The sequence below is a fragment of the Corythoichthys intestinalis genome, chromosome 19, assembly GCF_030265065.1.
Source record: "Corythoichthys intestinalis isolate RoL2023-P3 chromosome 19, ASM3026506v1, whole genome shotgun sequence".
Lineage (NCBI taxonomy): Eukaryota > Metazoa > Chordata > Actinopteri > Syngnathiformes > Syngnathidae > Corythoichthys > Corythoichthys intestinalis.
In genome coordinates, this window is record NC_080413.1 from 29,231,555 (window position 1) to 29,247,986 (window position 16,432).

At 40.2% G+C, this 16,432-nt stretch overlaps 1 protein-coding gene across 1 annotated transcript in view; it reads left to right on the forward strand.

The window, feature by feature from the left end:
- Positions 1 to 16,432, forward strand: part of tshr (thyroid stimulating hormone receptor) — a 43,367-nt gene that overhangs the window by 6,117 nt on the left and 20,818 nt on the right. Inside the window, exons 2-3 of the mRNA XM_057823293.1 lie at positions 6,102 to 6,173; positions 6,766 to 6,840. Coding sequence (XP_057679276.1) covers positions 6,102 to 6,173; positions 6,766 to 6,840 — 147 coding nt within the window. The remainder of the gene's footprint in view (positions 1 to 6,101; positions 6,174 to 6,765; positions 6,841 to 16,432) is intronic.

A 16,432-nucleotide genomic window follows, 5' to 3' on the forward strand; every position in this document is an offset into this window, starting at 1 on the left:
AGCATTGTACGTTGAATTTGAGCCTCTTTTTATTCAAGTGATTCAGCCACATCACAAGTCGCTGAATTAGTCTATTGTTTCCCACTGTTTACAAGCAATGACATCAACAGGGTTTTGATGAATGAATTGTTTCAAATTCATAGTCACGTTTAAAATAAACTCACTTTTGTTAACTAAGACAGGTTACACTTGACGTCTACAAAAAAACTATGCATGCTTCTGCAAGGCAATGTCACACAATGAATGATGAATATACACTCACCAGTCACTTTATTAGGTACACCTGTCCTCGTTAACACTTAATTTCTAATCAGCCAATCACATGGCGGCAACTCAGTGCATTTAGGCATGTAGACATGGTTTAAGACAATCTCCTGCAGTTCAAACCGAGCATCAGTATGGGGAAGAAAGGTGATTTGAGTGACTTTGAACGTGGCATGGTTGTTGGTGCCAGAAGGGCTGGTCTGAGTATTTCAGAAACTGCTGATCTACTGGGATTTTCACGCACAACCCTCTCTAGGGTTTACAGAGAATGGTCCGAAAAAGAAAGAATATCCAGTGAGCGGCAGTTCTGTGGGCGCAAATGCCTTGTTGATGCCAGAGCGGGGCCGGATGTATGGGGGGGCCAGGGTGGGCACGGCCCACCCAGACGTGAGTCGTGCCCACCCAATCAAAATGACGGTGTTCTGTTATGCATAAAAGATTGATGGGTTTTGTGATTGAATACCTGAGTTTCTTTTACGTCTTATTAGCATCATCTAGTGGACGCCTTGATTTACTGCATCTCATGCGCACTTCATTTGAATGAAACTGCAACACGGGAGGGACGTTTTCCAGTAGAGAATCAGAAGACGACGGCCGCAGTCAGTTCGCGCCGTCTCTGTGACCACTTTGCCTTGAATTTGAAGTTGCATCGCCGGTATTTATTGTTTAAATGTGTTTAAAAACGTAAAAATGTGAACTGTGTGTACTTCAGTGCAAAAAAAGTGAGACAGACTCACTTAGCATGAAACTTGTGATATGCTAATTACTAGGGTTGGGAATCTCTGGCATGAAGCCGATTCGATATGTATCTGGATACACAGGTTACGATTCTATTAAAAAACGATACATTTTTAAGGCCGAGCGATTCGATACGATTCGATATAGTTTAAGAACGATACGGTTCGATACAGAGTGAAAACGGTACGATAGTAAACATTTGTTGTGTGTGTTCGTACAGTATTTTAAAAATATAAAAAAGACCACATTTTTTAATAGCAAAATTAACAAAATTTCATACCAATGTTATGTTTTATTTTTTATGAGAAAAAAAATAAGGCTTACTATATGACCGTCATTTTCTTGGATGGGATTGATAATACAATAAAACTCCAGTCACAGACAACAGTAATTCAATTACTGTATTTCCTGGTGTTTTTAACACAAGAGGTAAGTAATTTAAGTACAAACTTTCAATGTAAACATCTTACAAACAAAAAATATTAATTATATGCAGCAGCTCTTGAAAAAAAAAATTAAACCTGCTAGTGTTATCATAAATCAATAATTATGCTTTTCGACTGGTATAATTGGGGGAATAGAAACATAGCATTTTCGACAGGTCAATAATCATTACTTTAACCTAATACACAGCAAAGTCATTCACTTATGCCCGTGCTTCCTCATTTTTTATTGCTCATCACTGTCCATATCTTTTTAAGCAGACTACGTTTCGTGGAAACAATATGCCGCCCTTTCCAGCATTGTAGTGGGTTATTTTTCAGGGTTAAAACTCACGATTTCTGTACCACTTCACACAAGCTCTGTCCCATGCGAACAGATCTGGCTGCCTTCATCACTTCAAAGTCTGACTTTTGTTTTCCTGGGTGCCTTGAAAATCAATCACAGCACGTCGCTGCCGTCGGTGATCACACTGTCCATTGTTTTAGCATGTTGCTTCGTTGCCACTACTAGTTTCGTTTTCGTTTTGGGCTGTGAAGAAAACGCTACACTGCGTACGTTACAGTGGTTTCGTTAGCTCTCGCGTTGTTATGACACGCCCGTGACGATCAGGTAATGACGGCGACTAGTAGCGGTTCTGCCGAAATGCATGGGAAGTAACTTGTGGCAACCACGACTGTGAGTAGTGCTTGTCCATATTATATCATGCGTGCGGTCTCGATCTAAGTGTGCGCTGTGTGGTGAATGACGCGCACTTGTGTCATTCACTGAAAGACACAAGCGCAGCATGTGAAGCAAAAGCTAAATTATCATATTAAGCTATACATTGAACTAGGCATTAGAAGCCGATTCTTGTGCTCACGATAGCCGAATTCTATCTCTACTATCGGTTCACTGAATATTTAATGGCTAATTACTGCCGAATGGTAACTTTACTATCGATACATCTGTATCTCTCACCTGGAAAACCGGATATCCGGTCGTATCGGTTTATCGTTCTCAAGCTTAGTAATTACCCACGAGTTAGAGGGTCGGCAAAACGGCGTCTCGGGCGCTCTGCTAATTGTTTATTCATATTTTAATATGCAGTTTGCTACAGATAGTGCAGTACATATGCGATTTCATATATTGTGCATATTTTGTGTTGAGGTGGTTGCAGCTCAACGTTGCATTCGTAGGAAGAATTGACGGAGAATAAGTTGTCTTTTAGCCAAAACTTGGTGTGTTTAATTTCCACTGACATGCGGATACATCCTCTCTCATTGCTGTCTTCACAGGCAATCCCACAATTCTTAATGAGGTAGTTGTAGATGTTTCCGAACTCCACTGCAGACAATTGCTTTGGATTGTTTATCCAGCAATCAGCTGCAACTTTGTATGGGCAGATTTGCAGGCCAATACACGCTAATTTTAAGTAGTATTGCCTCCTCGCGTCTGTCGGCAGTGACTCGTGATAATAATAAGTCATGTTTAAGACGTTTTTATGAAAAAAGATGCAAAAAACAGCTGAAAATTATTAATTTCAGACAGCGTTTGTCTACGGCTGTTTACCTGTGCGTGCCCCCATCTCAAAATGGCGACACGTTGCCATGCGAGATGACGTCATCATAACATCATGCCGACTGCGAAAATAAGTAGATCGATGAAGAAAAAATAAATAAATAATTAATGCAGCCTCAACGGGACACAAGCCAGTGTCCTACTTGCGCCGGTCCCAAACCCAGAAAAATGCAGAGGGTAAAAAAAAAAAAAAAAAAAAAAGCCTGCATTGTGGGTGCCCCCTCAAGTTTTCTTAGTGCCCACTCTGGTGGGTCAACCTAGATCCGGGCCTGTGCCAGAGGTCAGAGGAGAATGGCCAGACTGGTTGGAGCTGATAGAAAGGCAACAGTGACTCAAATAACCACCCGTTACAACCAAGGTAGGCAGAAGAAGATCTCTGAACGCACAGTACGTCGAACTTTGAGGCAGATGGGCTACAGCAGCAGAAGACCAAGCAGGGTGCCACTCCTTTCAGCTAAGAACAGGAAACTGTGGCTACAATTTGCACAAGCTCATCAAAATTGGACAATAGAAGATTGGAAAAATGTTGCCTGGTCTCGATTTCTGCTGCGACATTCGGATGGTAGGGCCAGATTTTGGCGTCAACAACATGAAAGCATGGATCCATCCTGCCTTGTATCAACGCTTCAGGCTGGTGGTAGTGGTGTAATGGTGTGGGGAATATTTTCTTGGCACTCTTTGGGCCCCTTGGTACCAATTGAGCATCGCTGGAACGCCACAGCCTGCCTGAGTATTGTTGCTGACCATGTCCATCCATTTATGACCACAATGTACCCAACTTCTGATGGCTACTTTCAGCAGGATAATGCGCCATGTCATAAAGCTGGAATCATCTCAGACTGGTTTCTTGAACATGACAATGAGTTCACTCTACTCAAATGGCCTCCTCAGTCACCAGATTTCAATCCAATAGAGCATCTTTGGGATGTGGTGGAACAGGAGATTCGCATCGTGGATGTGCAGCCGACAAATCTGCTCCAACTGTGTGATGCCATCATGTCAATATGGACCAAACTCTCTGAGGAATGCTTCCAGCACCTTGTTGAATCTATGCCACAAAGAACTGAGGCAGTTCTGAAGGCAAAAGGGGGTCCAACCCGTTACCAGCATGGTGTACATTGTACATCCAGAGATGGGCAGTAACACATTACATTTACCGTAATTTTCAGACTATAAACCGCTTCTTTTTTTCCTTCATTTTGAATCCTGTGGCTTATAACCCAGTGCAGCTTATTTGTTGATTTATTTGGGTTAACAGGTGTCTCGTGCCAACACATGCCTTGTAGCATGCATTGCAGGGCTACAGATGTAAATAACAATCAAAGTTCATGTTCTCTGGTAATTATTCATTCAGTTACTGTTCCACTTGTTTTATTAATTGCTAGTCATAGTATTTGGTAACACTTTATTCAACAGCGGCGTCATAAGACTGTCATAAGACCGTCATAATTATGACATCACACTATCATGGGCATTACTCAATGACATCTGTCATAAGCCTTAAGTGTCATCTGGCAAATTATGTCACTAACTCAATTATGTCCAGCTTGGATCTTTTACACCCATTCAAAAGAGAGATAATTTGTCGGATAACACTAAATGACATCTGTTATAAGCATTCATTAATGCTCATGACCTTGTCATGTCATAATTATAATTGTCTAATGACAGTCTTATGGGCCACTGTCAAAAAAAAGTGTTACCAAATACCGTCGCTGGTAATTAATGAAACAACTGGAACAGTAACTGAATAAATAATAGGACAGAACATGAATTTTGATTGTCATTAACATCTGTAGCGCTGCAATGCATGCTAGGAGGCATGTTGGAACACAACAGTGTTGACAGCAGGTGGCAAAAAGCAGGTTGACTGTCTCCCATTGCAGCTGATTGGTTCAAAGCTTCATGATGGTTCATTTGGTGTTATGACAGTCATGTGATGCCACTGTCAAATAAAGCGTTACCTTTTAATATCTTTGGTGTAGATATTCCATATTACAGTGAGGACAGCTGCGGCTTATAGTCCAGTCCGGCTTATCTATGAACAAATGCCGTTTTAGTGTCACATTTGGTGGATGGCGGCTTATAGTCAGGTGCGCATTGTAGTGCGAAAATTACTGTACTTGAGTAACTTTTTGGAAAATGTAATCATAAGAGTGGTTTTACTAAGCCATATTTTTTACTTTTACTTGAGTAGTTTTGTGAAGAAGAATCGGTACTCTTACTCCGCTACTTTGGGCTACACTAGTTGTTACATTTTACTTCTTTATTCTACAGATTACTTTTTTTTTTTTTTGCCAGCGATGCCAACAATTGCTCTACCAGTTTCACCAATGAGACGTAACAACAATAATCACATGACTCCATGATACTAATCAGACTCAAGCTTGCCGTGCTATGATCACGCCGCCCTGCTCAATCATGTGGCGTCTTTAAAGCACTGTAAAAATTAAGTGTTTGACATAGAGCGCTCCCGTCAACATGACTCAAAAACGCGAATTTTTACCTCTCTTCCAGTTATTATTTGGCACCGAATTACCATGGAACACCGGGGACATGATCCTTTTAATTTCTTAATAAGAACTATGAAGGAACTATTCAACTTTTCAAACAATAAACAATTTTCTCCACTAGAGGGCACACGTGCTCTTTGAATTATGCGTCATTTCGGTGTCATTTCGCCGGAATTCAATTTTTTTCCCCCCTTTTGTCTTAATGTGGTTATGTAATATGTTATAGTACAGTAAAAAAGTAACAGTTCATATAAATGATAAATGTGCTGAGAAAAAAATACCAGTGCTAAAAAAAACAAAAAAACAAAAATCAAACATCTCCAGCAGTTACTCACAATGTTACTCATTACTTGAATATTGTTTACTTTTTTACTGTATTTTTTTTGGATGACTACATTTACTTGAGTGATATTATTTTGACGTAACGCTACTCATACTTGAGTCAAATTTTTGGCTACTCTATCCACCTCTGCATACAGTATGTCCAATGTCTAAAAATTGAACCCAAACACTCAATTCTAATGGAGAGTAAAGCATTACTGTTAGCATGTGACAACTTTATTTCTTTCCTTTTATTTCAACCAGGTGGCTTTTCGAGACACGTCTATCATCTGTGCCTTCAGATGCTTTTGCCAACGTGGTCAACATCTCCAGGATGTGCGTAACAACCTTTTTTTGTGTGATTACGTAGCGTAAGAATGCAAAACTTTAAAACAGCCTTTGAATGCTTCTCTTCTTCACCTGTTCTATTTACAACTATATACTCCTGCTTGCTCTTCACTTTATATCACCTTTTCTTCTACGTTGTCTTTGCCTCGCAGTTCTGCACTTGACTTTCACTGTTTTAGTATCACCTCTGGCTGCACAGCTGGAAGCGTTAATACCTTGCTTTAACACCAAATGTGCTCTTTTAACCCGCAAGATTTTCAACATTGCTTTTTCAGTCTTGCTTAAATTGGGACTGCTTGTATAAGGAATTCTTAGGAATAGGGTGAAACGGATAGTACACTTAAAGTGTATGTTATTTTAACAGATCTCATTTCAAATTGCAGCAGTGAGTGTGTGATAACCTGGCAATGTATGTATCCGGCACATGTCTGAAGAAATACCACTGAATTTGGAGGCTTATGAAGCAGGCTTTAAAAAAAAAAAAAAAGGAAACAGCTGCAGATTTTAACACCACTCATTTTGCTATCTGTGTGTATGAAAATAAAAATTATAAATCCAATCACACAACTGTTTCTTTTAGATATTTATCAGTGGACGTGACCCTACGAAGGTTAGAGAGGAACTCATTTCACGGCCTGAAGAAAATCACCCATATGTGAGTATCTGATGTAAAGGGAATACAGTGGGGCAAATAACTATTTCGTCAACCACCAAGTGTGCAAGTTCTCCTACTTGAAAAGATTAGAGAGGCCTGTAATTGTCAACATGGGTAAACCTCAACCATGAGAGACAGAATGTGGAGTGGAAAATAAGTATTTGGTCACCTACAAACAAGCAAGATTTCTGGCTGTCAAAGAGGTCTAACTTCTTCTAATGGGGTCTTAAGAGGCTCCACTCGTTATTTGTATTAATGGCACCTGTTTTAAATCATCGGTAAAAAAGACACCTGTCCACAACCTCAGTCAGTCACACTCCAAACTCCACTATGGCCAAGACCAAAGAGCTGTCGAAGGACACCAGAGACAAAATTGTAGACCTGCACCAGGCTGGGAAGACTAAATCTGCAATAGGTAAAACGCTTGGTGTAAAGAAATCAACTGTGGGAGCAATTATTAGAAAATGGAAGACATACAACACCACTGATAATCTCCCTCGATCTGGGGCTCCATGCAAGATCTCACCCCGTGGCGTCAAAATGATAACAGGAAAGGTGAGCAAAAATCCCAGAACTACACCACAACCACAAACTATGTATCGAGAGATTTTGAGTGAAAATCTCCTTCCATCAGCAAGGGCATTGAAGATGAGAGAGACGTGGCTGGGTCTTTCAGCATGACAATGATCCCAAACACACAGCCAGGGCAACAAAGGAGTGGCTTCGTAAGAAGCATTTCAAGGTCCTGAAGTGGCCAAGCCAGTCTCCAGATGTCAACCCCATAGAAAATCTGTGGAGGGAGTTGAAAGTCCGTGTTGTCCAACGACAGCCCCAAAACATCACTGCTCTAGAGGAGATCTGCATGGAGGAATGGGCCAAAATATCAGCAACAGTGTGTGAAAAGCTTGTGAAGAGTTATAGAAAACGTTTGGCCTCTGTTATTGCCAACAAAGGGTACATGACAAAGTATTGAGAGGAATTTTTGGTATTGACCAAATACTTATTTTCCACTATGATTTGCAAATAAATTCTTTAAAAATCAAACAATGTGATTTTCTGTTTTTTTTTCCCACATTCCGTCCCTCATGGTTGAGGTTTACCCATGTTGACAATTACAGGCCTCTAATATTTTCAAGTGGGAGAACTTGCACAATTAGTGGTTGACTAAATACTAGGGCTGTCAAAATTATCGCGTTAACGAGCGGTAATTATTTTTTGTATTTAATCACGTTAAAATATTTGACGCAATTAACGCACTTGCCTAGCTCAGACAGATTTAAATGACAGAAGAGTGAAAGGCCCACTTGTTAATTGTGTTTTGCGGAGTTTTGCTGACCTCTGCTGGCGCTTGGGTGCGACTGATTTTATACGCTTCAGCACCCAGGAGCATTGTGTAAGTAATTATTGACATCAACAATGGCGGGCTACTAGTTTATTTTTTGATTGAAAATTTTACAAATTTTATTAAAACGAAAACATTAAGAGGGGTTTTAATAAAAAAATTCTATAACTTGTACACACATTTTTCATTTAAGAACTACAAGTCTTTCTATCCATAGATCGCTTTAACAGAATGTTAATAATGTTAATGCCATCTTGTTGATTTATTGTTATAATAAACAAATAACGTCCTTATGTACCGCATGTTAAATATATATATACTGTATCCATCTTGTGTCTTATCTTTCCATTCCAACAATAATTTACAGAAAAATATGGCATATTATATAGATGGTTCGAATTGCGATTAATTGCGATTATTAACGATTAATTAATTTTTAAGCTGTAATTAACTCGATTAAAAATTTTAATCGTTTGACAGCCCTACTAAATACTTATTTGACCCACTGTATGCATTATCGATCCTGGTTGGTAAACTGTTGTACTGTATCAAATCCCTGACGAGATACAATTAATGTTTCAGCTTTCAGAAGTTTGAAAGCACCTCACGACTTACCGAGTGTGTGCTTAACAGCATTGTGAAACTAAATTAGAACGTGAAAATGCAATTTTACGTGAAATTGCATGGGATCGCTTTCATTCGGGTTGGTAAACTTCCGTGGCTTTTATGTCACTTCCTGTTTGTTTAGGGGCATTTCCAGGCCACGTCCTGTTGATTTAGGGTCAAGACTCAATTCCCATTGAAGGAATCTGACCTCTTAGCCAGACTGCCGGAATCGTGCCAGCCGAACCGCTGGACCCGCGCTGGCGCAGCTCCAACGACCCGGGCCGGTGGGATCCCGACATCCCAGCCAAAAGGCCAAACTCCACGTGTTCACCTTAGTCTTAACCCTTTGTACGGACTCCATTTTGAAAGGTTTAAAGAAGGCTCTCCGAAAACAAGTTGACAATTTATTTAGGTCGACAACGATCAAACAGCCAGGCGAAACAGACTCAGGCGGGGAGGCAAGGTCACCCTATTACACTTCAACAAAAGGTTCCCAAGAAAAACGACCACAATTAGTTAAACATTCAGTCTTTTGAAGGCTCTTACGGGATGGGAAGAAAGGTGTGTTTAGGATTATTGTCGGTTCGTGGATTGGACAGGAGGATTCGAGGGTTGTGGATTTTGCCACCTCAGCGTCAAAGGGGCTCTTGGAGTCTTGTCAGTCATGTTATCAGTTGGGTATCGGGCATTCTCCGATGTTCCTTGTTCCACATCTTCAACCTGCTGCCCTCTGGCAGGTGCTCCAGGGCCGTACCAGCCAAAACAAACAGACTGATACCCTTTCCCACTGGCCAAAAAAACCCATGTCAACCCACTAACAATTGGCTTTTGGTGGCAGTGGGAAAGGTGCAGCGACCCGCCTCGACCCGTGTCAATCAACCCACCAAGCGACCCGCGTTAAAATCACCTCGGCTCTGATCGTCATGCAGTGTGAAAGCAAAACCAACAGTCAACAGTCAACACCCTAATCTACGTGGTGACGTAGACTCTTACGTGATGCGTCATAACGTGCCAGTCATGCCCCATTACCGTAGTTACGTCGATGCTCACAACAAAGCTAGTAGAAGAAGAAGGAGCCAGTAGCGCACCACATTGAACAACATGTCCCAGCATTGGAAAGATGATGAGACCTGCCAGCTCCTTTCCATCCGTGGAGAAGAGGAGATTCAGCGACAGATGTCTGGGACCGTGCGAGACAGCAATTTATCAAAATATGGCTGGTAAATTAAAAGCTCGAGGCTACGACCGGACTGCTGCATTTCGACCATTTTGAGGGTAGTAAAAAGCATTAAACAGAGAAACCAAACGGAAAGGTGGCTTCCATGTTGCTCTGCATTGTTTACTTCCTTGAACTGAATGAATTCGGCCGCACTTGTCGACGCGCATCTTAGCGTGGTGACGTCACGTAACCTTGCTCACGGCTGAGGAGGGGTGGGGGGTTAGACGGGTCAAAAAAAAAAAAAAACACAGCTTTTTTTTGTCATTGGGAAAGCTGCCAAATACCAATTGCTAGTGGGTTGCATCTGCTTGAAAAAAATGCGCATTGACCCACTAGTTTCAGTGGGAAAGGGGCATGACAGACAGTTTCTTTCCAAGAGTGGTCACCATACTCAACTCAAGTTTGCACTGGAAGACTGAAATGCTGCACACCACTGAAAATGTCACGGTCAATGCACTGCTAATGCCACAACAATGTAACTCACTAAGTAATATGCTCTCAGACATCTGTCTCAATCAAGGTACTGCATATGCAATATTTGCACTGTGACATTTCTTGCAAAAAGTTACATCAATATCTATGCACAAATTGTCATCTGCACTATCATATCAAGTCAGCCATCTGCCTGTAAATTGCACTGTAAATTAGACCTGCACACATACAGTATCATTTGAACATCGCCATCGCAACGTCCGCATACGCAATCTTCCCATCGCAGGAAGTGCGATTGTTTTTTTTTTTTTTTTTTTTTTAACTTTGGTTTTGCTTCATAAGAGTGGCAATTGTGCAGACATGGCTTTGAGAATCCATTTTATATTCACCAATTTTCATCATTCACAGATAAATCAAACCCCCTTAACCCGCTGGTTTAAATGCTATTTTATGAATACTATGGGTGTCCCAATCACATATTTTTGCACCCGAGTCCGATTACAAGTCAACTGATTTTAAAAATCTGCCGATACACAGTCCCGATCAGATACCGAAAAAAAAAAATTTTTTTTTTTTTTTTGCTCTGACACGCTGCCATAAACAGCCTCTCACTTACAAAATGAATGAGTTGCCACAGCACACTTCAGTATACATACCAAGCTTAACAATGATTAACACATTTGTGCGTTTGATCATAGAGCTGCCGGGTTGTCTCTGGCCAGATCAAAGCTACAAACTAGAGATGTCCCGATCGATCGGCACGTCATTTTCAAAGTATCGGAATCGGCAAAAAAATATCGGACATGCCTTTTTTTTTTAATATATATATCTTTTTTTTTTTTTTTTTTTTTTTTTAAATAAATCATTTTCTAATTGTATTTAACGTTACAGACATAATATGTTACAGTCATCCAGAGTCTTTAGTTTAGGCTTAAGGTAGGGTTATCAAATTTATCCCGTTAACGGAGGTAATTAATTTTTTAAAAAATTTATCACGTTAAAATATTTAACGCAATTAATACATGCGCTGCACGACCCAATCACGCATTGCCGCGTTCAATCTGTAATGGCGCCGTTTTACCTGTATATAGAGCTAAAAGGCAGCGTAAAATGAGTAGAGTGAATTTTGGCAGCCTTTGAAGCCTTATTTTAATTGGCTAAAGCCTTACAATCCCTCTCCCTACGATTAGAAACATCGTGGGAAGCAATGTGGGGAAGAAAGGTAGTAATTGATCTTTTTCTTAACATCTTATGTTATTTCCCAACGCAGAGAAGATATATCATTTGGTACCACTACGCACAGTCATGGGTGCACTTCCCATCATGCATTTGGGCAGAACAGATGGCTACAGTATCATTTACTGAAAGCTCAACAAATACACTAGATGGCAATATTTAGTCACAATATACAAAGTCACATTTATCCTTTAAGAATTACAAGTATTTCTAGTCGTGGATCCCTCTCACAGAAAGAATGTTAATAATGTAAATGCCATCTTGAGGATTTATTGTCATAATAAACAAATACAGTACTTATGTACTGTATGTTGAATGTATATATTCGTCCGAGTTTTATTCATTTTTTTCTTAATGCATTGGCAAAATGTATATAATCCGGAAAAATTATCAGGAATGATTGGAATTGAATCGGGAGCAAAAATAAAGCAATCGGATCAGGAAATATCGGGATCGGCAGATACTCAAACTAAAACGATCGGATCGGGAGGAAAAAAAAACATGATCGGAACAACCCTACTACAAACCTGTCAATCATCGTTAACTTTAAGTACCAAATAGCAGCTGCACTGGTGAGCCAGAAAAACAGTTAAGTCGTACTGCTTTTCAGGAGGGAGCGTGAGAGGCTATACGAGTATGAAGCAGGAAAAAGAAATTCAATTAAAATCCCAATCGTTTTCACCCGATTCCGATCCTCTCAAAAATGGCGAGATCGGCTCGATTTCCGATCATGTGACCAGATCGGGCCATCTCATGAGTCAACCAAAGTCTTCCAAAACAAAGCTATTCAAGTCTTGTGGAAATTCTTCGAGTTTTAATATTGCAATATAGTGTATATCGCAATATATCGTAAACCCCCCAAAAATAGCAATGTCAGTTTCTTCCAATATCGTTCGGCCCTACTGTAAATTGTTATATACGTACTGTTATACTATTACTACCTCAGCGCCTGCTAATAATCACTTACTCACTTTACTCCCAATCGGTGTATCCTGTAATTTGTGTTTTTATATTAGCCTTACTGTATTTTTGTTTTAAGCGGAGCACTTTATGGCTTTAAATCTCATTGTACTCTGCATAATGACAATAAAGGTTCTCTATTCTACTCTTTCAAAAACAAATCATGTGTTATAATGCAAGAAGATAGGACTGTGGTGTAGATGTTCTTTTTCTATATCACATTGAAGGCTGCTAGAGGAAGACACGCAGAATAGAGCTGTCAGGGAGGAGATGAACAGCAGCCACAATGTGGTTTCTCCACTTTCCTTCATGCTCCAGCTCCGACAGAAGTGACTCAGGAGGAAAAGTTGAGCAAGGTGCACTCTTGTCTCAATTAGGAGATTTGTGTGTGCAGCCTCCAGGTGGCCCACACACCACCCTGCAGCACAGCTAACTCTCCACGCTCTGCTCCAAGACTGCCTAACAGAATCAAAACATTCCAACACAGCATTTTGTGTATGCTCTATTTCCACTCTCCAATTAGTGTTTGAGATACAGTTGTGTCAGTTTTCAGCAGTAACTATAATTAACAGAGACACATGAGTACGACGTGAATTGATGATTTTAAATGCACCACTTGCTCCTACATTGCTGCTTAAGTTTGTGTTGTGACTATAACTTGCAGACTACTTCCAGATAACAAAAATACAGACAGAACCAATCATTCCAACCAGCAGAGGTTGGTATCTGTTTTCCGGGGATGTTATTTTATACCACTTGGGCCTATTTGCCACTGATTGGTGCGGCGCATGAGATAATAGCGTTTCACTCAGGTTTCCTTCAGGGTCAGACACAAATTAATGCGCTGCTTCCTTTCGGCTGCTTGAAGAGGCCAACAGCAGCTGAAGATCTGAGGCTGTACTTATAAATGGATGATTAGGGGAGTCTTGTCTTGAGAGAAACCACATACTTTGACCTCTTACTAGAAGTAATAGGGACACTATGGATAAAAGTATTATAAATTCCTCCATGTGTTTTGTTACATATAGACAGAGAAATTAGTCACGGCCATCAATATAAAGTGGAATTTTGTATTTAAGAAAGACAGTTGTATTACTTCAAGAGCATATTAGGCAGAACAAAACAGCGGAACAGCTGGAATCAACTTAAAGTACAGTATTGAGACAGATTACAGCTGCATGGAAAATCCTGCTAAAAAGAAAACAGTCCATGTTTATATACTGTATAAATAACCAGTCTTACTTATTCCAGACGTTCAATAAACCCCTCATTCTGCCCGAACGCTCACCTGATCACACATGACACTCACTCAGACATTTTCACCACCAGAATTTATAGAACTCTAACGCCCAAATTCCACTATCTCCGTGTGCGCTGCGCTCAGCTCCGATGCGGACTGCCTGAATGCGGGCTGCGATGCCCACTGCATAGTGCATACATCTCTCATTTGGTCCATACAACGTGGATACTAGGCGCGTGTGTGCAAAACGGAGGAGACAAAGCAATTGCAGGTCTTAATGCACGAATCCAATTTTTTTCGTGTTTTTCCGACTCGAGTGAGGCATTAACTTGACAGTCTGAATGGGACAAGTCACATAGAAGTGGACTGTTTCAAATCTGAAAAAAAGTCCTTTCGTATGTGGTTTAAATCCGATCTGGGCCGCATTCTATCAGAATGTCGCGGCGGTCTGAACTGTCAAGTCTCCCAAATCGGAATTCATGCAGCGAGAGAGACAGGGCGCTATGGTAGCGGTGCAGCTGTGCGTTAGCACCTAGTTTTCCTTGAACATGGCTTTTGGGGAGAGGTCGGGCTTGACAACAGTCATGAAAAAATCAAATGGGTTGAGGATAAGCCTGGGAATGCTCAGTTTTCTCTCTGCTACATATGAGCAACATTTCAAGATTGCTTACACGGCAGAGAGTCGGGGCAAACTGTCTGTATGTGTGTGCGTCATGCACGGACATTGCGTGCATGCTATCGATCCAAATAAACGTTCAATATAAGACTAAAGGGGGATTATTTATGTCTGTTATTTGTGTCCGCTTTTTGGAAATCAAAATATGATCACCTTCGAATGATGTTGAGCCAGCATGTGTGGTCATTTTTTTTAATGCTCTGTGCATGCGGGTCAGTTTCCTCAGCGCATCTCAGACAGCGAATTAGTGCGCATGCGTGATACTGTAATGGGGTCAATGGACAAAGGCCATCTGAATGGGCACACCAAAAAAACAGATATGACACAAAAAAAAAATCAGATTTGTGCATTAAGACCTGCGGTATGAACCTAGCCAAAGTGTTCAGGTCATCACAAAGTTTATTGTTGTGACTATTTAAAAAAAAAAAAAAAAAACACAAATAAAAATTCACAAAGGGCAATAATACAGTTTAGCTGCAGTTCCGTTCATTCCAAATTCCGTTCAACACACACAAAAGCACACAACAACCCACGGACCATCTCCCTGCAAATCCACACTTGCACACAAACACACACATAGAAATCAACTTCAGTAAATTAGCACAGAAGTTTAGCTCACATTTTAGCTGTTTGTTGCATTCACTCAGGTTGTGCATCTCCCAACTATATACAATCATGGTGTCAGTAACCCACCAATGGGAGAGTCACATTTAAGCATCAAATGCACCAATAGGAGGGTCATGCAGACGCATCATTGCGGCGCCGACAGTATTCCTGGTCATGCTGCAGTAGTTTTAGCATAACATTTTAGCATCACTATCAGTTGACAAGACAGCTCCTACATTCATTACACCACAGTTTCCTGTAGGGGGCCGGGCCGGGCAGATCTTTATAGAAGCTTTCACTGCAATAAACTCAAACACATGCTACGTTCTTACGCCGGATTTAGGTGGAAACGAAAACAGGACGAAGGTTTTAGTGCATACAAGCAGGTAGGAATGTCTCGAGTGATTTGGTTGATGATTCAAGGTAATTATTATTATTTTGCGCACCATGCACACACTTTGAAACACTGTGAAAACAGTGAAATGCGAGAGTTTAACTTGAAATATTTACATAAAATGATTGATAAATGCCCGTTTTTTTATTTTTTTATTTTATGTTTTTAACCAAGAATCCATGTAGCTATTAACTGTTTTACGTTCATATTTATTGAAATTCGGGGATTTACGCATTTGTTTACAAGAGTTTTCAACTCAAAAAGTTCTTTGTTTTGTGATGGCCGCCATGTTGGATTTTGCATCCATGCACAATAATACATAATACAAAATAATAATACAATAATACATTCAAATAATCAGGTAATATTCGGCCAACTGCCTGTTTTTCTTAACAAGAAACTCGTCGTTTAGATACACGAAAAAAAATTGGGCTTTTACGTGTTTTATTTTATGTAACATATCAATCTAAAAACGACAAGGGCCAGAGACCCGGCAAGACGTGCTGAGACAATAGTGACAACGGAATTCAACCTAAACAAATTGTTCTTATAAATAGAAAAATGCAAAATTTGCTTTTCTGGAGTAAAATTTAGATGATTCTGCATGCTTTCCTCTAGTATTACGTTTCTAATGTGAAAAATGAGTGATTTATTAGCTGTTGAAAACTTTAATAAATACTAAATTTAAAAAATTTAGGTCGCTATTTCGGGCAAAAACTTACTCATATTCTACATACTACTCATATATGCCTAAGGGAGGTGTCTGTTTTGGTTTTAGGTCAAGAGCGGGTTTGGTTTTGAAAATATTTCAATTAAGTTTTTGAAATTTGGCCCCCTACAGAGCACCCTTCCACCCTGTTTCCCATCAAATGATAGTAAAG